This window comes from Anolis sagrei, chromosome X, assembly GCF_037176765.1.
Source record: "Anolis sagrei isolate rAnoSag1 chromosome X, rAnoSag1.mat, whole genome shotgun sequence".
In the NCBI taxonomy this organism is placed as follows: Eukaryota; Metazoa; Chordata; class Lepidosauria; order Squamata; family Dactyloidae; genus Anolis; species Anolis sagrei.
This window is the reverse complement of record NC_090034.1, coordinates 49,343,343-49,371,000: the sequence shown is the minus strand read 5'-3', so window position 1 is coordinate 49,371,000 and position 27,658 is coordinate 49,343,343. Positions and strand designations below refer to the sequence as shown.

Below are 27,658 nucleotides of genomic sequence, written 5' to 3'. Positions count from 1 at the left end.
TCAAAAGAAAGAAAGATCCGGAAAAGCAAAACAAAATAAAATAAAAGGATGGAGGGAAATGACAATTCTTTGTATTTATTATTAAGGCCCCAAAAGCGACACTTCTCGATCTTTGAATGGTTTTAAATAAGAAGTTCGTTTCTTTTCTCTACTCAGTTCCTGCTGAGAGAGAAAGCAATTCGAAAAAGGAGGAAAATCCACCATTTTTGCATATTTTCTTTCCAAAATGATCACCATTTGTCTTTTTGTTGTTCTTCCCAAAACAAAATGGTAGCCGTTTTCTTGTTCTTCTCAAAACAAAATGGCCACCATTTGTCTACAATTTCTTCCAAGACAAAATGACTGTCATTTGCAATTTTTCTCCCCCGTTCAAAACAAAAGTTGTTATTTTAGTTCTTCCTAAACAAAATGGCCGACGTGTGCAATATATTCTCCCCAAAACAAAATGGGTGCTGCTACTTATTTCTTCAATCCTTCCCAAAGATACTGGCTGCCATTTGTAATTTTCCTTCCCACATACACAACATGGTCACCAATGGTTCCTCTTCCCAGACACAATGGCTGCCACATGCAAAGTATTTCCTCCAAAACAGCCACCACTGGTTGTTTCTTTCCTTCCCCACACAAAATGGCTGCCACTGGTTCTTCTTCCCAGACAAGTGCAGTATATTTTCTCCAAAACAACCTGGTTGCCACTGGTTATTTCTTCCCTTTTCCCCACACGAAACGGCTGCCACTTGTGTGTGGGGAAAGTCCCGCAAACAAAATGCACACCACGTGCAATGTATTTCCCTCCCCCAAAAGAAAATTGCAGCTGCCCCCGGCGGTTCTCTCTGTCTCGTCTTCTTCCCTGTATGCAAGATGGCCGCCTTCCTTGCTTTCTTGGGTTAAAGGGCCTCCCCGAGGGCCTCCCCAAAGCGTATCTTCTGGCCGGCATGAAGGCGGAAGTTGAAGTGGGTGGGGGCCTCGAAGAGGAGGACGATAGTGGAGCCCAAGTTGAACTCCCCCAGGGGCTCTCCCCTCTGTAGGGCCACACCCCCTGGGCCAGGGACCAAGCCATTCCCCCTCTCTGTTTGGCCAGGCTCCGCGCCCTCCTTCAGGCCGAAGTGCAGGTCCCGGAAGGAGCCCTGGCGGTCCCCAGGGCGGTTCGTCTCCAGCTCCTGCTCAAAGGGAGAGAGACATGGGGAGAGAGTCATGAGGGGAGAATAATTAGGAAAGAGCGGGACCCCCCCCCTCCCGTGGGGCAGAGGGCCCTCTCATTTTTCTGCTCACCTGGTCAAAGTAGATGCGGATGGAGCCCACGTTCTGGGCCCCCACGGCCGTCAGGGAGAAAAAGCCATGCTTCCAGCAGCCACACAGCAGCACCCTCTCGTTGTGGCAGAACAGGGAGCGCACCCACCGCACCACCCCAGGGCTCACCGACATCAGTGACCCTGCCGGGAGGGAGGGAGAAGTCAGTCCTTGTGGTCATGGTGAAGCCTTCCAGGTCCCACCCACTTTGCCTTGCAATAATAATAACAACAACAACAACAACAATCTTTATTTATACCCCGCCACCATCTCCCCAATGGGAACTTGGGGCAGCTAACATGAGGCCAAGCCCAGAATTACTGTACAACAAAATAAAATAAAATACAAACAGCAAATAATAACATCAAAATAAAATACATAAAATAACAGAAAATGAAATAATCAGGTGCAAAATAAAGTGATGAAGAAATAGAATAAAAACACGGTGAGTGGGCCAAATGCACAGAATAAGATTGATAAAACCCCGGGTGAGATAAGTAAATGGAGAAGTGTGGGGGAACTCAGAAGGGGCGACCAATGGGAATGAGCCTTCATTAAAGACAAGGAAAAGTGTGTCATGAGGACAGAACAGACATGATATGGGGATATGTGTTCACTCAAAGCCACGCCGGAAGAGCCAAGTTTTTAGATCTTTCTTAAAGGCTGCCAGGGTGGGGGGTTGCCAAATCTCACTAGGTAGCGAGCTCCAAACCTGGGGGGCCACAACAGAGAAGGCTTTCTCCCTCGTCCGCACAAGTCGCACTTGTGATGGAAGTAGGAGTGAGAGGAGAGCCTCCCCCGAGGATCAAAGAGATTGTTCAGGATTGTAAAAGGAAATGCAATCAGGAAATGCAAGGCCTTTTCCCCAAGGCCCTGCCCCCAGCTGCAGGGGACCTATGGGAAGAAGGCATGCTAATGAGGGGGAGGAGCAAGGCCTAGCAGTCAATGTGTCATGAACTCTTGACCTGTCACTCATGCCATCCAACTACCATCCCTGAGGTAGAACACATGCCCTCTGGCCAGAAGGAAGGAAATGATGCTGCAAGGACACATGAAATGGTCATAAAAAGTCAATTGCCCTCAATTCAGAGGAGGTGGTGTCCTGAATTGCCCTTCAAGAACAGCCTTAATACAACGTTGAAAATAAAAGAAAAATGCTTTACTTTAGCAACACGAAAGAACAGCAAATGTAGTTGAAAAATGCAAAAGAAAGCAAGGAAGTCTTAATGCAGACACAAAACTAAAGTCTCTAATAAGGTCCAAAATAAACAGAAGTCTTACATTAGACAACAGGCAATGATCACTAAATCCTTAGAAGCAGACACAAAGCAGGTACAATTGGAGCAAAAACATCAGCATCACAGTCATTGTTACCAGCAAAAGCTAACTGCTCCTGCTTGATTCATAGCCCTGAATCCCCCACGAGCAGGTGCTAGGGTGGCTCCCAATTACCTCAGCGTTTCTAGCAGCTATTCTAGCTGAACGCCATCTGTGCTGTTTCCTTTCGCCTCTCCAGAAATGTGGGCATTTGCAAACCCTCATTGTCTGATTCCTCTTCCCCCTCCAACTCCTGAGCACTTCCCTGCTCCCCTTCCTCTTCTGAAGATGAGGAATCCCTAACAGGTGGGCTCTGGTATGTGGGAAAGGCCAGGGCCATTCAGTGATAGATGATGTTATAGCTTAGACCCTATAGACGTGGGCTTGCTGCAAGGTTCTTGTATTCCGAACAATAAAGATGCATGGTAACTTCAGCAACTGTGTGTCTTGGCGTATTCTTTCCAGTGAAGACTAAACCCATAGCGGCACAGTTGGAACAAAGAACCCTTACAATTTGTTGGGAATCCCCAGCACCTCTCTCTAGCTTCTGCCTCCACCAACATGGAGGGAGAAGAGAGAGGGGACAACACCACCGAGAACCAATTCGCGATATTTCAGGGGAAGAAGCAAGCCCTGGAGGAGCAGAGATGGCAGGATGCAGCAGCCTCAGCAACAATTATCAGCCGCTGGCGGGTCACACTGGCTCGGTTGGAGAGCTTTCACAGAGGCAGGCTGGCAACAGGCTGGGAAGTATAGCCTTCCCCACTTGATGGGCAGCTAGGAAGTACAGGAGATGAGGCAAGAATTGGTGCAAGTGAAGGAACTACTTAATTCATTGTTCCTGAGAGAATACAGCAGCCCTGGGGGGGAGGCAGCTAACCCTGGCCTTCCAGAGACTGGTGCTTTTCCTCAGGTAACCTCTCTCGGCCTTTCCGCAGCAGCCCCTTCCCCTCATCGGTAGAGGAGTGAGGGCCCAGAACAGAGGGGAGATGAAGCTCCAAGCCGCCTTTGATGGGGACCCTGAGAAATTGCTCTTCTTTTTGATAAGAGTAGCTGCCTTCATGACCAAGTGGGATGGCTCTTTGCAGACAAAATTGACAAGGTCCAACATATGGCTGACTAACTGGAGGGGGAGGCAGCTGAGTGGCTCCTAGCACTGTATGACTTTAGTGCCCGGAGCTGAACAACTTGGACACTTTCATGCTGGCTCTAAGGTCACACTTGGAGGACCCCCTCCGCAAAGACAGAGCCAGGGCAAAACTGATGAGCCTGAAGCAAGGGTCCCGCTCAATTCAGGACTTTGCCTTGGAATTCGGAAGACTGGCCTCACAGCTCCCTGAATGGAATGAAGCCTTCAGGATCCAAGTGTTCAAAGACGACTTGAGATGGGTGGATGTGGCTGGCAAGGGAGAGATGGTGAAAGAGCCCGCCAAGAACAGCCAGGAACACAGAGAAGAACAACAACATCCCTCCCAGGACCAGAGGCAGGCTTGATCCGGGTGAGAAGGAACGGAGGTGGAAGCTGGCCGGTTCCTGCCCAGGAAGCGGGAGGAGACCTGCAGGGCCCAAACCAGGAGAAAGCCAGCAGAAGGGAATCTGAACCAGAGGAGGAAGACCAAAGCAACAGCACTGGCAAATTGTAAGGGTTCTTTGCTCCAACTGTGCTGCTATGGGTTTAATCTTCACTGGAAAGAATACGCCAAGACACCGAACAGCTAAAGTTACCATGCATCTTTATGGGGAGAACAAACTGTGGAAGATTTCAAACATTTCTTAATTGACTGTCCAACATATACTGAACTGTGATACGGATATTTAGGACTAATAGCCGTTTCCGAACAGTCTTCAAAGTCTACCTTAGGGTTGTTAGTTGAGTGACATGAGCGAAAGATCAAGAGATCATGACACAATAGGAAGCCTTGCGGGCCTTTCTTCTTTGGGTCTGGAGCCCCACCCCCTTCTCCTTGCAAGACCTTTCCCCAGAGGCCCCACCCCCTCATCCCTCTTTGTCCCTACCCCCAGGTATGGGGGAACTATGGGAAGAGGGTATGCAAATGAGGGGAAGGAGTGAGCCTAACAGTCAATAGAAAGCCATCTAGCTCTGGTTATTTTGCCTTAGGCCCCGCCCCCAGCTCCAGGAGACCTATGGGAAAAGGGTATGCAAATAAGGGGGGAGAAGGTGTGAGGCCCAGCACTCAATAGATTTCTAGACCTCTTTTTCCCTCAGAAGTGAGGCCTAGCAGTCAAGGGGAAGCCTTTCGGACCCCGCCCCTTTGCCTTGCAAGGCTTTCCCCACGAGGCCCCACCCCCTCATCCCTCTTGGACCCCTTCCCCAGCTGCAGGGGACTTATGAGAAGAGGGTGTGCCAATGGGGGGGGGGGGGAAGTCACCTGGGAAATGGCGCCGGAGGGCGACCTGCCAGTCGGTGGGGGAATGGAAGCCATGGTAGTCTCCAGGGGCCAAGTAGATGACACAGTGGAAGAGGTCGCGGCCCTCCCCTGAGACCAGGCGCTGCTGGAAGGAGGCGGAGTCCGGGTTGGAGTCAGAGGAGGGTCCTGGGAAAAGGGAGGGACATTTTAAGTTAAAACAAGCATTACTTCAAAGACAGACAAGGAGACACCAACAAGAGAAGAAACAGCAGAGAAGTTAAGGACTTCAGAGCCGCTCTTCTCTCAAGGACTTTAACTCTCTTCCGAGGACTGTGCCAGTTAGACCCGGAAGGAGATAGAAAGGGGGTGGGAGGGACCCCAGAAAGTCTTCCAAAATGTCACCATGGTAACATAATAATTTATAATAATAATAATAATAATAATGTACAGTAATAATACTAATAAAGATGGTGTCCACCCTAGAGGTTACCGTGGTGCTGAGGTGGCTCTGCCCCTTCCTGTGTGTGTGGGAGGGGCCCCAGGAAGTCTTCCAGTGAGTAAGTGATGCCCTTGACCTGCTCCACCTCGCAGTTCCGCACCCGGCCAAAGCTCAGGATCCGTCCATCCGATGGGCTAATCTGCATCATACATCATCATACAGTATTATTATTAGTATGATTATGCTTATTATTATTATTATCACCATCATCCTTCTTCTCCTGGCTGTGCTCACCAGGGTGGTGGCGGCGCTGGTGTGAGTGGGGTGGCCTTCGAGGGGCCGTGCGTGGGGCTTGAGTCTGCGGGCGAAGAACTGGCTGAGGGAAGCGTAGTGGCGCAGGTCCTCAATGGCAGCCTCCTGCAGGTCCACCCCGAAAGCCCAGGCGTACAGTCCTAGTAGTGGGCCACGCAGCCACACGGGAAGCTCCACCCGGCTCAGACGCCCCCAAGCACGCGACACCAGCCGCGTCGGCAGCGAGCGGTACAGCCACACCTAAGCAGAAGCACACACACGCAAGCACCAGGGTCATTCAATATAATAATAATAATAATAATAATAATAATATAAAACACAAATCAGAATAATATAAGAAAAATAATACCAAAATCTAATAATAGAAAACATAAATAATATAGTATTTTAAAACATATATATATATATATAAATCAATTATTAATGATAATATAATAATGAAAATAGAATTAATTGATAACAATAAAATAAAACATAAATAATAATAATATAGTATTACTATAACAATATACATTATATGAAATGAATGAAAATATAAATAATCATCATCATGTGCCTCTTCCTAGACTTATACCATATAATAACATAATAAAAATTAATAATAATATAAAATAAATATTAATATAAACAATAATAATATTAATAAATGCATAATCATGATCATCATCACCATCATCATGAATATTGATGGACTATTATACCATGAATAGATATTCTTTATGTCCTAGTTTTGGCCTTGTGTGCCCCAGCATCACTCTAGATATAGAACAACAACAACACCACAATAATAATATTAATAATGATGATGCTCCTATTACCCTGGAGAGGAGGAGAAGGGCCAGGGGCCAAGGAGGGCCCCGCAGGCGCAGCAGGGACAGCCTGAACACAAACAAACAAACACACAAACAAACACACAGCAAAAAGGTCAGCAGAGAGGCTTCAAGGACCTGCAGCTCTTGGGGAGGGAGGGGCTGGAGGGCCTTTCTATTATTATTATTATTATTATTATTATTATTATTATTATTATTATTGGGATAATAATAATAATAATCATAATAATCATAATAATCCAGCTATATGGCTATCTCTATCTTTCTTTCTATCTATCTATACACATAATAAAAGTGAAAATGTGCATGTACACAGACAGCCTCCCACCTCCACAAACAGCTATAGTTCCCACTGAGCAGGAGACACCCCTGGCCCCCCTCCACTGACATCACAGGCTATAGAGAACGCCATGAACATGTAACCCAAACCCTGCCAGTGTCTTCCACAAACACCATCCTGCCCACCCCCCCCCCCCCCCAGCCAAGTGAGGGCTTTCATGCAGGGACAATTTCATCCTATATGTTCTGTTTTTCCTCCAGAATGGACATCCCAGGGTTCCTTTCTCTCTCCATTGTTGTGGAAATTGCATGACCCCTCCCACTGCCTCTACCTTAACCCTTTCCTACCTTTTCCTATGGCATACAGAGGAATTGATCAGCAATTGAACAAGAGGGGGCTCACCAAAGACCATCAGAAAACACATATTTCTGATGGTCTTATGAACCCCGTTGGCAGAGAAGACTGAAGATCTCTCCGCCTGTCCTTCTCTTCCTTGTTGGAAACAAAATCCTCTCACCAAAAGCCTTCCTCCTGCTGTGATTAGCTGGCCTCTCAGCCGCGGGGGGGGGGGGGGGGGGGGGGGCTGTTTTTGAGATGCCAAGTGGGGTAGTCAATTCCTCCCAAATCCCTCCAGTATGGGTGAACTACAACTCCAAAACTCAAGGCCAATGCCCACCAAACCCAGTATTTTCTGGGTTGTTGTAGGTTTTTTCGGGCTATAGGGCCATGGCCTAGAGGCATTCTCTCCTGACGTTTCGCCTGCATCTATGGCAAGCATCCTCAGAGGTAGTGAGGTCTCTTGGAACTAGGAAAAAGGGTTTATATATCTGTGGAATGACCAGGGTGGGACAAAGGACTCTTGTCTGCTGGAGCTAGGTGTGAATGTTTCAACTGACCACCTTTTTTTTTTTTTGTCGTGTCAGGAGCATCCTGTTGTGAGAGGCCGTCTGCAAGGACGTTGCCCAGGGGACGCCCGGATGATTTTTGATGTTTTATCATCCTTGTGGGAGGCTTCTCTCATGTCCCCGCATGAGGAGCTGGAGTTGATAGAGGGAGCTCAACCGCCTCTCCCCGGATTTGAACCTGTGACCTGTTGGTCTTCAGTCCTGCCAGCACAGGGCTTTAACCCACTGTGCCACCGGGAGCTCCTTAACTGACCACCTTGATTCGCATATAATGGCCTGACAGTGCCTAGAGCAAACTTTTGTTGAGAGGTGATTAGATGTCCTTGTTTCTTTCCTCTCTGTTGTTGTGCTGTTGTAATTTTGGTCGTGGGAGTTCTGTGTGCCAAGTTAGGTTCAATTCCATCATTGGTGGAGTTCAGAATGCTCTTTGATTGTAGGTGAACTATAAATCCCAGCAACCACAACTCCCAAATGTCAAGGTTTATTTTCCCCAAACTCCACTAGTGTTCACAGGTGTATTCAAGTTGAGTCCATCAGATCCATAATTGTTTGAGTCCACAGTGCTCTCTGGATGTAGGTGAACTACAACACCAAAACTCAAGGTCAATGCCTACCAAACCCTTCCAGTATTTTCTGTTGGTCATGAGAGTTCTGTGTGAGAAGTTCAATTCCATCATTGACGGAGTTCAGGACGTTCTGTGAACTATAAATCCCAGCAACTACAACTCCCAAATTACAAAATTAATCCCCCCGCAACCCCACGAGTATTCAGATTTGGGCGTATTGGGTATTTGTGCCAAATTTGGTCCAGTGACTGAAAATCCTAGAGAGAGGGATGAGGAGAGCTTCCTCCCTCAAGGCCCCTCCCCCTCATTACCATAAGGCCGGGCAAGGCCCCTCCCCCTCCGCTATAAGGAGTCCTAGAGTGACGGGTGGCAAAGGGGCATCCAAAGGGGCAAAAGGCACAGCAAGGTTGCTCACCAGGTTCCCGCAGGAGGAGGAGGAGGTGGAAGAGGAGGGCAACGGCGGCACATGACGCGTCCAAGGGGAAAGTCTTGAGAAAGAGAGAGACAGAGAGACAGAGAGCACGGGTGATGTCACTCCGCCTCCCTCCTTCCCTCCTGGGGGTCACGCGGCGGTGATGTCACTCACACACTCCATTCAGACATTCATTCATAAGGAAAGCCTGAAGCTTCCCTTCATCAGAAGGCGAATCCAAATAAGAAGACTCCGAATAATGATAATAATGGATAGCAGGATAGGTACTGAAGGCCTCCGTTGGGTGAATCACTATCATAATAATACTAGAATAAATATAATAATAAAATATATGATATATTATATGCAATACAATAATAATAACAGAAACTGACCAATATAAAATAAGTATAATAATAATAATATATAATAGAACCTGTTGGGATCTAAATGTAATAATAATAATAATCTATTATATATCATAGTAATAATAATAGAACCTGTTGGGATCTAAATGTAATGTAATAATAATAATAATAATAATCTACTATATATCATAGTAATAATAATAGAACCTGTTGGGATCTAAATGTAATGTAATAATAATAATAATAATAATCTACTATATATCATAGTAATAATAATAGAACCTGTTGGGATCTAAATGTAATGTAATAATAATAATAATAATAATAATAATCTATTATATATAATAGTAATAATAATAGAACCTGTTGGGATCTAAATGTAATGTAATAATAATAATAATAATAATAATAATAATAATAATCTACTATATATAATAGTAATAATAATAGAACCTGTTGGGATCTAAATGTAATGTAATGTAATAATAATAATAATAATAATAATGGGTTGTTGTAGGTTTTTTCGGGCTATATGGCCATGGTTTAGAGGCATTCTCTCCTGACGTTTCGCCTGCATCTACGGCAAGCATCCTCAGAGATACCTCACTACCTCTGAGGATGCTTGCCATAGATGCAGGCGAAACGTCAGGGAGAATGCCTCTAGAACATGGTCATATAGCCTGAAAAAACCTACAACAACCCAGTGTTTCCGGCCATGAAAGCCTTCGACAATACTATAATAATAATAATAATAATAATCTATTATATATCATAGTAATAATAATAGAACCTGTTGGGATCTAATTTAAAATATTAATATTTATAAATATATTACACTATTATTACATTATACATTATTATACATATTATACATTATATTATATTATTATATATTCTATTATATTATTATTACATTATATATTATACATATTATAACTATAAGGTAAAAGTTTTCACTTGACATGAAGTCCAGTCGTATCCAACTCTGGGGTGTGGTGCTCATCTCCATTTCTAATATAATAATAATAATAATAATCTATTATATATCATAGTTATAATAATAGAACCTGTTGGGATCTAAATATATTAATATTTATTCAATTATACATTAATTATAAATATATTACACTATTATTACATTATACATTATTATACATATATATTTTTACATTATATTATTATATATTAGATTATATTATTATTATTACATTATATATTATACATATTATAACTATAAGGTAAAGGTTTTCCCTTGACATGAAGTCCAGTCATGTCCGACTCTGGGGTGTGGTGCTCATTTCCATTTCTAAGCCAAAGAGCCAGCGTTGTCCATAGACACCTCCTGGTCATGTGGCCGGCATGGAGCGCCGTTACCTTTCCACCAGAGCGGTACCTATTGATCTACTCACATTTGCATGTTTTCGAACTGCTAGGTTGGCTGGAGCTGACAGTGAAAGCTCACGTGCTCCCCAAATTCGAACCTGCGACCTTTCGGTCAACAAGCTCAGCAGCTCAGCATTTTAACCCACTGCGCCACCGGGGGCTCCATTATAATTATATTATACATTTATTATATTATATTATATTATATTATATTATATATATTATAATATTATTACATTTGCAAAATATAAAAAATATGTATTTATCATTTGTAATTTAATAAATATTAGTAATTATTTAATATATACTACTACTTCATTTATCATCTCCATACCAAGGAAGTCCATACAATCCAATAGATAAATTGGGTTAAAGGCCACCTAGCCTGACCCCATTCTATCCCAAGGCAAACAAGGTATGAATGAATGTTTGCAAAGGAAGGCCATTCATGGGATACTTTGCACCAAGAGGAGAGACAGAGAGAGGTCAACATCAGCCTATTAAATATATATTATTTTATTTATTTATTTATTTATTTATTATTGAGCTGAACACTCTAGTTAAGTATAATGACTTGCTGCAATTATTATTATTATCATTATCATTATTATTATTATCATTATCATTATTATTTAGAGCTTTCCTGGAAGGTATCCATTGAGTCTCTTTCAATAATAATAATCTAATATAATAATATAATATATTTAATAAATGCAATATAATAAAAGTAATATATAAAATTATAAGATGTAATCATATAAACTACATATATTATATAATTACTATATTGCATATATTACATGTAGCATTATATGCAATATAATAATCTATAATATATGCAATAAAATTATAATATATATGCAATATAATATATTACTTGTAATATATGCAATAAAATTATAATATAAGTAATATATGCAATATAATAATAAATATAATATGTAATATATGTAATTTTTTTTGTCATGTCAAGATTGACAAGGTTGGCAGTTCAAATCCAGGGAGAGTGAGCTCCCTCTGTCAGCTCCAGCTCTGCATGCGGGGACATGAGAGAAGCCTCCCACAAGGATGGTAAAACACCAAACATGTAGCATCCCCTGGGAAACGTCCTTGCAGACAGCCAATTCTTTCACACCAGAAGTGAATATAATAATATATGAATATTAATAATATTATATTTATATGTAATATATGCAATATATCATAATATAAGTACTATATGCAATATAATATATAATAAATATATGTAATACAATACAATAATATAATATATGTAATATATGCAATATAATAATATTTTATTATATGTAATATATGCAATATAATAGTAATATTTTATTATATGTAATATATGCAATATAATAATACATAATATATAATATGCACTATATGCAAAATAATAATAATAATAATAATAATAATAATAATAATAATAGAGCCCACTCCTCTGGCTGCAAAGGTACCTTGGGGAGGCTGCTGCAGTGTCCAAAGGGAGACAGAGGGAAGCCGTCCTTTTATAAGGCCGACCCAGATTTAAAGGGCCAGTGCCTCTTTCTGCCATTGGTCGGGAGTCCCATTGAGAACTATGCAAGAATACTCTATTTTTATATTCTATTTTTGTCTCATACTCTTCAATGAACTCGGCGGCCTGCCCCTCAAGGAGGAGAGGCTGTGTGTAATGTTTTTATTGATGATGATGATGCTGACGATAATTATAAATACACAAATAATATAATAAATATACTACTAATAAAATATAATATAATAATAAACATAACTATAATAATAGTAATAACTACAATAAATATAGTAATATAATAAATATAATTATATAATTATACTAATTTATTAATGATAAAATATATAATAAATATAAAAATAACTAGAACAGCAAAATATAATAATAAAATAAAAAGAATGACAATAAATATAACAATAAAATAGTATTGATAATAAATATAATAAAATATGATGATAATAATAAATATAATAACTATAATAACAATAACAATAACAATAATAATAATAATAATATCATGTTATATTTTTCCAATAGATGCCACCCTTCAAACTCCCATAATTCCCTGTCTTCCACCATTTTTCTTTGAGACAGCGGGGGGGGGGGGGGGGAGTCAAGGGGGTTTCTGTCAACCCCTTTGATCCCAAACTGAATGACCCTCCATTCCTAACCATAGGAGCTCATAGAGTTCCCCTTGGCTGGAGAGAGAGGAGGGCATTTAAAGGGACTGCAAGTCGACAGGATAAATAAATTTAAAGGCATGGCACCACAAGTAATATAGTAAGAAATATAATAATATAGCAATATAGTAAGTAACATAATACTAAAATAAGGAAAATAAGAGTAATGTTATATTATACATGTTTTTGAATTATATTATTATATTATATATTGTTATTTTACTTTTGATATATTAGTATAATATTATATAGTATCTTATTATGGTAATGTATTAGATATAAGTAAAATAATAATGTAATATGATACAATATTCTATAGAATACGAAGCAATATAATCAGTAATAATTTTATTATATTTTCATAATTTTACTTACTATATATATTATATTTTTGTTATATTATTTTAAATATATTATGATGTTATATTTTCATTATTATATTACTTAATATATTATTTTTATTATATTATTCGATCTATTATTATTTTACGTATTATATTACTTTATTACTTATTCTAGTATTCTATTACTTACTTATTTTATTATATTTTCATTGTTTTATTATTTGACTTAAATAATAGAATAATACAATAAGTAATAGAATAATATAAGATGTAAAATAATAACAGAATAATATAATAAAAATATATAGTCATATAATATTATATTTTCATTGTTTTATAATTTGACTTAAGTAATAGAATAATATAATACAGAAAATAATAAATAGATAAAATAAGAATAGTAAAATAATATAATATAGTAATATAAGCAATATAATAATATATAATATTATATATACAATATAATAACATCTATAACAACATATAATATATAAAGTAAAATAATATATAATATGATACAATAATATGTATTATATTACTGATTATATAGCCTTATAATAATCAATATAATAATACGGATGAGAGGGGATATGATAGCCATGTATAAATATGTGAGAGGAAGCCACAGGGAGGAGGGAGCAAGCTTGTTTTCTGCTTCCCTGGAGACTAGGACGCGGAACAATGGCTTCAAACTACAAGAGAGGAGATTCCATCTGAACATGAGGAAGAACTTCCTGACTGTGAGAGCTGTTCAGCAGTGGAACTCTCTGCCCCAGAGTGTGGTGGAGGCTCCTTCTTTGGAAGCTTTTAAACAGAGGCTGGATGGCCATCTCTCAGGGGTGATTTGAATGCAATATTCCTGCTTCTTGGCAGGGGTTGGACTGGATGGCCCATGAGGTCTCTTCCAACTCTATGATTCTATATATATAATATAATAATATATAATATAATATAATAATATATAATATACAATAATAAAATAATCTATATAATAGCCTATAATATTACTGATTATATCAAAATAATGAAAATATAATAAAATAAGTAATGTATATAATAAGCAATATAATAAAGAAGTAAAATGTTGACAAAATAATGTATAATAATCAGTAATATAATTAGTAATACTAAGTAAAAATATGAAAATATAAAAGAAGTAATATATAAAAAGCAAGATAACATAAGTAAATAGTAATATATAATATAGTAATATGACATAATATCAACAATACAATAATAAGTAAATTAATGAAAATATAATAAAGAATATAATAATATAATAAAATAAAAAGTACTACTAATAATAAGCATCCCTAAGACAACTCCATGTGTATACAAATATAAATATGTATCTATCTCATCCCGTAACCAAAGCTGACTTGATGGTAAACAACAACAACAACAAGAAACCCAAAACATGATGAACGGATAATGACAAGGCCTTTTAGAGGAAATTTCTCAATGAGAAGAAGCTGAAAAGGAAGGAAATCAACCCATTGATAAGATGGGCTCAAAGGTGTCCGTCTGGGTTAAACCAACAAAGGGAGAGATAACCATCTTCAAATAGGGCCTTTGGACTCCTCTGGAAAAGGAGCCATTACTATATTATAGGATATTATAATATAAAATATTGAGAAATTAATAGTAATAATAATTTCGAGAAAAAATTTTTTTTAAAAAAAAACATTATCGAGGAAAAATAATATCAAGAAATAAATAAGAAAAATAATAGACCCAAATAAGGTGTAATAATATTGAGTTAATTTTTTTTTTAAAAAAATGGAAACAATAATTGGCATGATACTACTCATCAATAGAATGATTACCTCCCATGGATGGGCGATTCTGGGTGGGACCTCGATGCCTTGTTCCTCCAGCTGCTTCTCCTTGTGTTGCTGGTATCCTCGGTAAGCGGCGTATCCACTTCCTGTCGCAAACAGTACGTACAACGGGCGCCACCGTAGCGCTGCCCTCGAGGCCAGTGAGTGCCACTTCCGTTCACCTGTCATTCAAGAATAATTATCACAATAACAATCATCATAATAGCAATATAATATTTATTTATTTATTATTTCCTTCATTTATATCCCGCTTTTCTCAGCCCTTAGGCGACTCAAAGCGCTTAACAATAACAGTTTCAACACAAACATTACAAAATCATTGGAACATTTAAAAGTAATAGCATAACAACAATTAAACATCAATACGACAATCATTTACATCTCATCAATAGAATCACAATAGTAATAATACTAATAATAGTAATAATATGAATAATAATATATTAAAAATAGTAATAGGAATAATATTAATCTTACAAATAATAATATATTGGGTTGTTGTAGGTTTTTTTGGTCTATATGGCCATGTTCTAGAGGCATTTCTGCTGACGTTTCGCCTGCATCTATGGCAAGCATCCTCAGAGGTAGTGAGGTCTGTTGGAACTGGGAAAATGGGTTTATATATCTGTAGAATGACCAGGGTGGGACAAAGGACTCTTGTCTGCTGGAGCTAGGTGTGAATGTTTCAACTGACCACCTTGATTAGCATTTGATTGCCTGGCAGTGCCTGGAACAATCTTTTGTTGAGAGGCAATCAAATGCTAATCAAGGTGGTCAGTTGAAACATTCACACCTAGCTCCAGCAGACAAGAGTACTTTGTCCCACCCTGCTCATTCCTGAGTGAGATGGACGCATAGGGTAGTGTGCCGGTATTATTTATTTATTTATTTGCTTTATTTCTATACCGCATTTTTCAGCCCTTAACAGGCGACTCAATGCGGTAGGGAATTTCAGATGGGAACAAGCAATGGGGTGAATATCACTAAAGGATAAGTTAAAGTGCATCAGCGTCCAGAGGAGGGCGACTAAAATGATCAAGGGTCTGGAGAACAAGCCCTATGAGGAGCGGCTTAAGGAGCTGGGCATGTTTAGCCTGAAGAAGAGAAGGCTGAGAGGGGATATGATAGCCATGTATAAATATGTGAGAGGAAGCCACAGGGAGGAGGGAGCAAGCTTGTTTTCTGCTTCCCTGGAGACTAGGACGCGGAACAATGGCTTCAAACTACAAGAGAGGAGATTCCACCTGAACATGAGGAAGAACTTCCTGACTGTGAGAGCCGTTCAGCAGTGGAACTCTCTGCCCCAGAGTGTGGTGGAGGTTCCTTCTTTGGAAGCTTTTAAACAGAGGCTGGGTGGCCATCTGTCAGGGGTGGTTTGAACGCAATATTCCTGCTTCTTGGCAGGGGGTTGGACTGGATGGCCCACGAGGTCTCTTCCAATTCTTTGATTCTATGATTCAATGATATTGTGATGAGCTGGTCATGGTGTGGGGATAATATTCATTCCTCAAAGGCACACCAAAACAACCAGGTTTTTAGGCTTTTTCTGAAGGCTGACAGGGTGGGCGCTTGCCTAATCTCTCCAGGCAGAAAATTCCAAAGCCGAGGGGCCACCACAGAGAAGACCCTCTCTCTCGTCCCCACAAGTCGTGCTTGTGACGGAGGGGGACGCGAGAGGAGGGCCTCCCCGGAGGATCGTTTGGTCGTGCTGGTACATAGAAGGAAATATGGTCACGAAGGTAGGCAGGTCCCAAACTGTTCAGGGCTTTGTAGGTAATAACCTGCATCTTGAACTGGACCCAGAAAATGAACGGCAGCCAGTGGAGCTCCTTAAACAGGGGAGTAGACTGCTCCCCTGTTTAAGGAGCTGGCTGCTGCGTGTTGGACCAGGTGAAGTTTCTGAGCAGTCTTCAAGGGCAGCCCCACATAGAGTGCACTGCAATAGTCCAATCTAGAGGTAACTAAGGCGTGGACGTCTGTGGTCAAATCGGACTCCACGAGGTATGGTTGTAGCTGGCGCACGGGTTTTAATTGTGCGAAGGCCTTCCCAGCCACCGCCGACACCTGAGCGTCAAGCATTAGTGCTGAATCTAGGAGGACCCCCAGACTGCGGACCTGTGCATTCGGGGGAGTGCAACCCCATTGAACACTGGCTGCCACCCTATACCCCAATCCGGGCTGTGATTGACCTGGAGGACCTCAGTCTTGTCAAGATTAATCTCCAACTTGTTCCCCCTCATATAGTATCCGAGGGGCTTCCTTGGATTCGGGTGGAAAAGAGTAGTAGAGATGGCACCAAACTCCAAAACTCCAGATGACCTCTCCCGGCGGTTTCATGTAGATGTTAAAAAGCATGGGGAACAGAATGGAACCCTTGTGGGACCCAACAGGTCAAAGGCTAGGGGTCCAAGCAGGTGTCCCCCAGCTTCATCAACTGGGAATGGCTCTCTAGGAAGGCCCAGAGCCACAACAGAGCCGTGCCCCTGAGTCCCATACCAGAGAGGCGGCCAGGAACGATGCCATGATCTATGGTATTGAAAGCCGCTGAGAGGTCCAAGAGAACCAGCAGGGTCACATTCCCCCTATCCAGTTCCCTGAGGAGGTCATCCACCAAGGCGACCAAAGCCATCTTGGTACTGTGACCAGGCCTAAACCCAGACTGAGACTGGTTTGGGAAGTCAGTGTCATCTAGGTATCCCTGAAGCTGGAAGCAGGCTATCGTTCCAAGTGCTGAGAAGCCTCCAAAGGCACTCCCTCCAAGGACATGGCAGGTTATAGCGAGCACCATGAACATGTAGCCCAACCCCTGCCAATGTCCTCCACAAATACTACAGAAAACACCCAAGGAATGCTTTCATTTGGGGACCATTTCATCCTAGATGTTCTGTTTTTTCTCCAGAATGGACATCCCAGGGTTACTTTCTCTCTCCAAATTTGCACGACCCTGCCCACTGCCTCCCCCTTCACCCTTTCCTACGGCACACAGCAAACAGGAACTGATCAGCAACTGAACAACAGGTTTGGGAAGAATACGCCATCATTTAGAGGAGTTGTAGCTCACCTACATCCAGAGAGCACTGTGAACCCAACCAACAATGGATCTGGACCACACAGACCACTGCAACCTCCACAAATGATGGACCTGGACCAAACTTGGCACACAGTATACGCCCTGTCTTGGTTTGTGGGAAGATGGACCACAGACAATGGCATATGCAGTACCTTCACCCAATTCACCTCCCAAAGCCCACTGCAACCCCCACAAATGATGGACCTGGACCAAACTTGGCACACAGACTCCCCATGACCAAGAGAACATACTGGAGATGTTTGGGGGAATTTGACCTTCATGAGAGTGGTAGTTCACCTGCATCCAGGAAAATTGTGACTTTCACTGACAATGGACCAGGACAAAACTTGGCACAGGGAAGCCCCATGGCCAACTGAACATACTGCAGGGGGTTGGGGGAATGGACCTTGATGTTGGGAGTTGTAGTTCACCCTTATCCAGAAAGTACTGAACCCAGCTGACGTCAGATCTGCACCAAACTTGGCACACAGACCCAATATGCCCAACTGTGCATACAAGCAGGTTTGGGGGTTGAATTGCCTTGGATCTGGGAGTTGTAGTTCACCATTATCCAGAGAGCCCTGAACCCAGTCGACTATGGATCTGGACCAAATCTGGGACACAGACCCAACATGGTCAACTGTGCATAAAGGCGGGGTTTGGAAGTGAATGGCATCTGATCTGGAAGTTGTAGTTCACCCTTATCCAGAGAGCACTGGACACAGCTGATGTCAGATCTGGACCAAACCTGGCACACAGACTCAACATGGCCCACTTTGAACACTGCTGGGGTTTGGGGTGATTGGCTCACAATTTTGGGCATTGCAGCTCACCCACATCCTTATGCATTTTCTAATGGGAAAATTCATAAAAAACAGGAAAGACTGTTTTTTTCCTAAGAAATAGAGCTACAAATTATCAAACCAATATTACCTAACACCCCCAAACAAACAGTGCCTTTTTCAAATAACCTGGGCCAACATAACATAATGGAGGGGTTTGGGGGAGAATGACCCACCCGCGTGGGAGTTGTAGTTCACCCTGCATCCACAGATATTACCAAACTTCCAAAAAGAAACAATGCCTTTCTCAAGTAACCTGGGCATCGCCGGGTCCCCAAGCTAGTGTATGTATATATGTATGTGTGTGTGTATATATATATATAATTGCAGAATAAAATGTATATAATATCTATTAATAATACAATTACATTTTATGTATATTCCTTGGGAAGTCTGATTTGGCCACGGTAGTCCACGCTCTGGTTACATCCCGTATAGACTACTGCAACACCTTTGAAGACTGTTCGGAAGCTCCAAATGTTCCAACGGGCGGCAGCCGGGTTGCTAATAGGAGCGGCACCCAGGGAGCATACAACTCCCCTGTTGCACCAGCTCCACTGGCTGCCAATTTGCTACTGAGCACAATTCAAAGTGCTAGCTTTAGCCTATAAAGCCCTAAACGGTTCTGGCCCTGCTTACCTGTCCGAATGTATCTCTCCTTACGAACCCTCTAGGAATTTAAGATCTTCTGGGGAGGCCCTGCTCTCGGCCCTGCCATTTTCACAGGCTCGATTGGTGGGGACGAGGGATAGGGCCTTGTCAGCGGTGGCCCCTCGTTTGTGGAATGCCCTCCCCAGGGACATTAGATCAGCCCCCACCCTCTTAACATTTCGCAAAAAAGTTAAAACCTGGCTATATGAGCAGGCCTTCCCAAACACAGTGTAGCTTTGAAACTCTGATCTCGGAACGGTTGGACAACGTGACTGGATAATGACTGGTAATGAAATGCGGAGGACTTATGGTTTTTATTGTGTTACTGATGTTAATTGTAATGAATTTTTACCTGTGTTAAATGTTTTAATGTTTAAATTATTTTTGTACTGTTGTGGGCATCGAATTGTGCCATTTTGTAAACCGCCATGAGTCGCCCTCGGGCTGAGGATGGCGGTATAGAAATATAGTAAATAAATAATATAGTTGTATAATAATCATAAAAAATATATAATAAAAGTATATATGATATACATATATAAAATAATAAAATTATACTATATATATCTATTATATATCTATAGCATGTATGTATGTGTGTGTGTAAATATAAATATATATGCACACACACTCACACACACAAACATATATAATAATATGGATCGATATAGCTGTACCTTAATTCATATATATATATATAATCCTTACCAACGAATCTGAGCAATGGGGGTCTCGTTAGCATCTTAATGGGTTCATTTCTGGCCCCTGAGACACAATGGCTGAAGAAGAGTCTGGAAAGATATGGAAATATATATTATGTTATATGAAAGCAAAAAGAGAAGACAAACATCATACCAGACTATTTATTATTATTATTATTATTATTATTATTATTATTATTATAAAAAGGAGAACAAGACAAGCACAATAATTCAATAATAATAATAATAATAATAATAATAATAATAATGTTATAAAGAAGCATGCATTGGGAACTATATAATGTTGCAGGGAAAGATTATAATTATTATAATAATTATTACATTTATTTATTACTTAATATAGTGAATGTTTTATTACATGTACATTAGACTGTATTACATTATATAGTATTATACTGCATTATATTAAATAGTGTATTATATTATATTATTTTAAATTATATTATTTTATACTGTACTAGCTGTCTTTGTTTCTGATATATGTAATTTCTTTATGCTTGTGGTATTTCTTGCTGTTTTTTTGTCAGTGTTGATGTAGAGATTGTCTGGTTTGCCTACTCTGGAACATGCAACATATCATTGTCCTTCTTTAGGGGTCCCTTTCAAATCTATGATACTATATTTATGTGTGTGTGAATCATAGATATCTATTCTATATCTGTGGCTGGATGTCTCTTTGTCAGGAGGGCTTTGATTACATTTTCTTGCCCTGGTCAAGGGAGTTGGACTTGATGGACAAAATCAATTTTTTGGAGTGATGGTCACTCCTTGGGTTAGGAGGTGTCTTGTGACCAAATTTGACAGCAATTTGTCCAGTGGTTTTTGAGTTCTGTTAATCCCACAAACAAACATTACATTTTTATTTATATATGCCCTCTGCCACGTGTTGCTGTGGCCCAGTCTAGTGACCTGGAAAATAGTTTTGGCTTGTGCGTAAACAGTATTTCTTGTCAGTGTTGATGTAGAGAATGTCTGGTTTGGTTATTCTGGAACATGCAACATATCATTGTCCGTCTTTAGAGGTCCCTTTGAAATCTATGATACTATATCTGGCATATATATGTGTGTGTGAATCATATCTATTTATCTATATCTAGGCTGGATGGCTCTTTCTCGGGAGGGTTTTGATTATGTTTTCTTGCCCTTGTGAAGGGAGTTGGACTGGATGGCCTTTAGGCATTTCTCAACCTGGGGGTCGGGACCCCTGAGGGGGTTGTGAGTGGGTATCAGAAGGGTCTCAGAAGACCACCAGAAATCACAGTATTTTCTGTGGGTCATGGGGTTTCTGTATGGAAAGTTTGGCCCAATACTTTTGTTGGTGGGGTTCAGAATGCTATTTCATTGTAGGTGAACAATAAATCCCAGCAAATACAACTCTCAATGTCAAGATCTATTTTCCTCAAACTCCACCAGTGTTTACACTTGAGTATTCTTGCCAAGTTTGATCCAGATCCATTTTGAGTCCACAGTGCTGTCTGGATGTAGGTGAACTACAACTCCAAAACTCAAGGTCAAGCCCACCAAACCCTTCCAGTATTTTCTGTTCGTCATGTTGTGTGCCAAGTTTGGTTCTATTCCATCGTTGGTGGAGTTCAGAGTGCTCTTTGATTTTAGGTGAACTATAAATCCCAGCAACTACAACTCCCAAATGACAAAATCAATTTGTTGAGTGATGGTCAATCATTGGCCTTATAGGCGTATTATGTCCAAATTTGGTGTCAATTTGCCCAGTGGTTTTTGAGTTCTGTTAATCCCACAAACGAACATTACATTTTTATTTATATAGACTAGCTGTACCCGTCACGCGTTGCTGTGGCCAACCCTCCCTCTTTCTCTCCTTCTTTCCCTCCTTCCTTCACTCCCTCTTTCCTTCCTGCTTTCCTTCTCTTCTTCCTTCCTTCTCTAACTCTTTCCTTCCTCCCCCCTTTTTCTTTCTCTTCTGCTGTCTCTCTTTTCTTCCTTCTCTCTTTCCTTCGCTCCCTCTTTCTCTACATCTTCCCCCTTCCTTCGCTCCCTCTTTCCTTCCTTCTTTTCCTTTTATCTTTCCTTCTCTCCTTCCTTCCTTCCTTCTCTAGCTTTCCTTCGTTCTCCCTTTTTCTTTCCCTCCCTCTTTCTCTCCTTTCTTCCTTCTCTACCTCTTTCCTTCCTTCCTCCTCTCTTTGCTTCCATGCTTTCTTCTCCCTTTCCTTCTTTTTTTCCCTCCCTCCCTCTTTCTTTTCTTTTCTTTCTTTTTTTTCTCCCCTTCCCTCCGACTTTCTTCCCTTTTTTCTGTATTGTCATTTAGCTTTCCGTCATTTAGCTTTTTGGAGCTAAATGACTACAATAAATATATATGTATTTATTATGTGTAAGTATATGTATGTATGTATGTATGTATTTGTATGTGTGTGTATGTATGTGTGTGTATATATATACACACACACACACATCTATACACAGCCTGTGTCTAAAATTGGGAATGGTCTAATTCTGGCTGCCACAGAAAGAAACTTGGCTACTGCCAAGGTCACGTGGGGAAGGTCATCACCAAGTAGAAATTTTGCATAAAATTTCACTGGACTTGCAGGTAAGTCTCTAAGTAGGGGGTTGATTATGTGTGCTCAGACCTGTTCATAGAAACTGCTTGACAGTGGAATGTGGCAGGTGCCTTCTACTTCCTGTTTGTTATATCGGCAGAGTCTTTCATTATGTGGGGTACCCACAAATCTCCCACGCAGCAACTCAGACGGGAGCAGATTGCACCTTGCCTCGGAAAACAGGCAGCGGTATTTGGCAACAGTCAAGTTCTTTAGATAGTTCTTTAGATAGTTGCATGGACAGGCCCAACATAATGTATGGACAGGGCCCTAGGGGAGCAAGATACATAAGAACAAGAGCACAGCACACAGAAGGGAATGCCCCACAGTCTCGGTTTGATTGATTTAGAGGAATAAGGGAGAAGGTACACGGGAAACCTGCTGACCCTTTGCTCTCATTGAACTCAGGCTTAAAGTGATCTTTAATTGAGGGATATTAATAGGCCTGAAGGTTGCTAGGGGCGCCAAGGAAATCCGAGAAAGGCCTTGAAATAGGATATATATATATATATATATATATATATATACACACACACACACACACACACACATACATACATACATACATAAACATATACATACACACACACACACACACACACACATATATATAGAAAATATCTATATAAAATGCTCTGTGCATAATGAGTTCCTTAAAAACAAAAGAACCAATGAACGAAATCGCACCAAATTTGGTAACTACACAAGGAGTGACCATCACTCAAAAAATTATGATTTTGTCATTTGGGAGTTGTAGTTCCTGGGATTTATAGTTCACCTATAATCAAAGAGCATTCTGAACCCCACCAATGATGGAATTGAACCAAATTTGGCACACAGGCCTCCCATGACCAACAGAAAATACTAGCAGCGTTTGGTGGGCACTGACCTTGAGTTTGGGAGTTGTAGTTCACCTACATCCAGAGAGCACTGTGGACTCAAACAATGATGGATCTGGACCAGACTTGGCACAAATACTCAGTATGCCCAAATGTGAAGACTGGTGGAGTTTGGGGGAAAATAACCTTGACACTTGGGAGTTGTAGTTGCTGGGAGTTATAGTTCACCTACAATCAAAGACCATTCTGAACTCCAGCAACGACGGAATTGAACCAGTCTTGGCACACAGAACTCCCATGACCAACAGAAAATACTGGAAGGATTTGGTGGGCAGTGTACTTTGGTTTTGGAGTTGTAGTTCACCTACATCCAGAGATCACTGTGGACTCAAACCATGATGGATCTGGACCAAACTCTACACGAATACTCAATATGCCCAAATGTGAACACTGGTGGAGTTTGGGGGAAACAGAATCTTGACATTTGGGAGTTGTGGTTGCTGGGATTTATAGTTCACTTACAATCACAGAGCACTCTGAACCCCACCAACGATAGAATTGGGCCAAACCTCCCACAAGGAACCCCCATGTGGGCCACAGCAACGCATGGCAGGGTACGGCTAGTATACACACACACACACACACACACACACACACACACGTGTGTGTATGTGTTTATATATAATATATTCCAGGGGTCCTCAAACTTTTTAAACAGAGGGCCAAGTCAAAGTCCCTCAAACATTTAGACGGCCGGATTATAATTTGAAAAAACAAACATGAATTCCTATGCCCACTGCACATATCTTATTTCTAGTTCAAAAAAAAACCCCCACTTAAAACAATACAATAATTAAAATGAAGAACCATTTTAACAAATATACACGTAGTATTTCAATGGGAAGTGTGGGCTGCTTTTGGCTGATGAGATAGAATTGTTGTTGCTGTTGTTGTGTGCTTCCAAGTTGTTTCAGACAGGCTGACCCTGAGCGAGGGCCGGGTAAATGACCTTGGAGGGCCGTATCTGGCCCGAGGGTCATAGTTTGAAGACCCCTGATATATACAATAGTATAATATATTACATATAAATAATATATAAACTATATGATGTTATAAATACTATGTATATCTATATAAATAAAAATGTAATGTTCGTTTGTGGGATTAACATAACTCAAAAACCACTGGACGAATTACCGCCAAATTTGGACACAAGACACCTACTAACCCAAGGAGTGACCATCACTCAAAAAATTGATATTGTCATTTGGGAGTTGTAGTTGCTGGGATTTATAGTTTACTTACAATCAAAGAGCATTCTGAACTCCACCAATGATGGAATTGAACCAAATGTGGCACACAGGATTGCCATGCCCAACAGAAAATACTGGAAGGGTTTGGTGGGCATTGACCTTGAGTTTGGGAGTTGTAGTTCACCTACAGAGAGCACTGTGGACTCAAACAATGATGGAACTGGACCAAAATTGGCACGAATATTCCATATGCCCAAATATGAACACAGATGGAGTTTGGGGGAAATAGACCTTGACATTTGGGAGTTGTAGTTACTGGGATTTATAGTTCACCTACAATCAGAGAGCATGCTGAACCCCACCAAAGACAGAATTGGGGCAAAAGTCCCATACAGAACCCCCATACTTAAGGCTAACCAGTCCAACTCCCTTCACCAGGACAAGAAAACGTAATCAAAGCCCTCCTGACAAAGAGCCATCCAGACATAGATATAAATAGATATATATGATTCACACACACACAGATATAGTTTCATAGATTTGAAAGGGATCCCTAAAGCAGGACAATTATATGTTGCATGTCCCAGAGTAGGCCAACCAGACAATCTCCACATCAACACTGACAAAGGAACAACAAAAAATATTGTTTACCCACAAGCATAAAGAAATTACATATATTACAAACCAACACCTTCTCATTACTTTATTTTCCAGATTACCAGACTGGGCCACAGCAAAGCGTGGCAGGGGATGGCTAGTTATACATATAATTTATATTAAATTATATTGCATTACATATGTAACATAAAATATAATAATGTTCTATATAATAATAATAATGATAATAATAATGTTCTGTATAATAATAGTCTATATAATAAGAAGGTTTTCCTTGTGTGCCTGTGAAGGCATTATAATAATCTGTACAATAATAATGTTCTCTATAATAATAATAGCCTATATAATAGTAATGTCCTATATCAGAACAATATTTTCATTAATAATAACAATGTCCTATATAATAATAATGTTCCATATAATATCAAGAATAATAGTAATATTTTCTATCATAATGTCCTACATAATAATAGTGTAGATAATAATGTTCATAATATTAAGATGAATAATGTTCGCATTAATATTGTCCTATAAAATAGTAATAACCAATTTTATATAATAATTATTATAATGATGCTCTATATAATAATAAAGTTTTATATAATAATTATAATATTCTATATAATAATAATGTGCAGTATAATAGCAATAATGTATTGTCGAAGGCTTTCATGGCCGGAATCACTGGGTTGTTGTGAATTTTCCGGGCTGTACACACAGGAGGAGCCTTAGTCGTCTCAGTCTTACTCTTATAGAGAGCATTGTTATTGCTATTGGGGAGTTGTGAGTTTTCCGAGCTATATCGCCATGTTCCAGAAGCATTCTCTCCTGACGTTTCACCTGAATCTATGGCAGGCATCCTCAGAGACTGTGAGGTCGGTTGGAAATTAGGAAAATGGGTTTTATGTATCTGTGGAATGTCCAGGGTGGGAAAAAGAAGTCTTGTCTGTTGGAGGTAGGTGTGACTGTTTCAATTGGCCACCTTAATTAGCATTTGATGGCCTAGCTGTTTCAAGGTCTGGCTTCTTACTGCCTTACAGAAAGAAGGAAACCATGAAGATGAACAAAATCTGGATAGGTAAAGGTAGGTAAAGGTTTTCCCCTGACATGAAGTCCAGTTGTGTCCGACTCTGCGGTGTTGTGCTCATCTCCATTTCTAAGCCAAAGAGACGGCATTGCCCGTAGACACCTCCAAGGTCATTTGGCCGGGATGACTGCATGGAGCGCCGTTACCTTCCCGTTGGAGCGCTACCTATTGATCTACTTACATTTGTATGTTTTCGAACTGCTAGGTTGGCAGAAGCTGGGGCTGACAGCGGAAGCTCAGGCCGTTCCCCGGATTCAGTCTACAAGCTCAGTAGCTCAGTGCTTTAACCCACTGGAAACCAGTATTTTAAAAAACCCTCTAAAATCATAACTAAATAAAGAACAATACTCAAAAATAGGGGAATTCCAGACAAGGAACAATCAGGGCCAGCTAATCACCTCCCAACAAAGGTTTCCCTCAGGCAGTAAGAACCAGACCTTGACATTGCTTGGCCATTAAATGCTAATAAAGGTGGCAAATTGCAACATTCCCACTTACCTCCAACAGACAAGAGTTCTTTCTCCCACCCTGGATATTGTTCCACAGATATATAAACCCCATTTTCCTACTTTCCAACAGAACTCACAACCTCTAAGGGTGCTTGCCATAGATACAGGCGAAACGTCGGGAGAGAATGCTTCTGGAATATGGCTCGGAAAAGTCACAATTCCCCAACAGCAATAACAATGCTCTCTAGAAGAGTAAGCCTGAGACACGACGAAGGCTCCTCCTGTGTGAGGTCTGTGAATGGAGACCTCCTCCCTCCTCTGCCGCCCCCCGTGCTGGGCGCTTGGCTCTCCTCCTCGCTGCCTCCATCCCCGCTTCCCTCCGCCCTGGCCCTGCCTCCAGGTCCCAGGTACCTGTCTTGCCGGCCTCCCTTCGTCCAAGAGATGAGGCTGCCCGGCGGGACCGCCTTCTTGCTCGGCTGCAGCGCAGCGCGAAGCGACCCCGTCAGGGCCGGAGCCGCCATTTTGGATCCGAGGCCTGGTCACCCCCCGCTGAGCCTGCTCGCCTGCCGCTCTCCGGAGCACAACCGGGAGAAGAAGAGCGGGAAAAGGGTGGCGGGACAGGGAGGGAAATGCAGGCTGGGGAGAGAGGGGCGGGGCACGGGCCCGAGGAGGGAGGGAAGGAGGGAAGGAGCTAGG

The 27,658-nt window shown here is 41.0% G+C and overlaps 1 protein-coding gene across 2 annotated transcripts; it reads right to left on the bottom strand.

Moving 5' to 3' along the window:
- Positions 1 to 49: 49 nt before the first annotated feature.
- Positions 50 to 27,658, bottom strand: PISD (phosphatidylserine decarboxylase). 2 transcript variants are annotated; one of them, XM_060785217.2, is made up of 8 exons: positions 27,374 to 27,658; positions 20,127 to 20,209; positions 14,841 to 15,016; positions 5,710 to 5,967; positions 5,467 to 5,614; positions 4,998 to 5,162; positions 1,273 to 1,433; positions 50 to 1,160 (listed from the first exon to the last, which is right to left on the bottom strand). In XM_060785217.2, the coding sequence occupies exons 1-8, from the start codon at positions 27,481 to 27,483 to the stop codon at positions 888 to 890; spliced, it is 1,374 nt and encodes a 457-aa protein (XP_060641200.2). In that variant the 5' UTR covers positions 27,484 to 27,658; the 3' UTR covers positions 50 to 887. The 2 variants fall into 2 exon arrangements, with proteins under 2 accessions (XP_060641200.2, XP_060641201.2); XM_060785218.2 differs by lacking the exons at positions 20,127 to 20,209; positions 27,374 to 27,658 and adding exons at positions 6,546 to 6,606; positions 8,724 to 8,796 and having other exon boundaries at positions 14,841 to 14,922.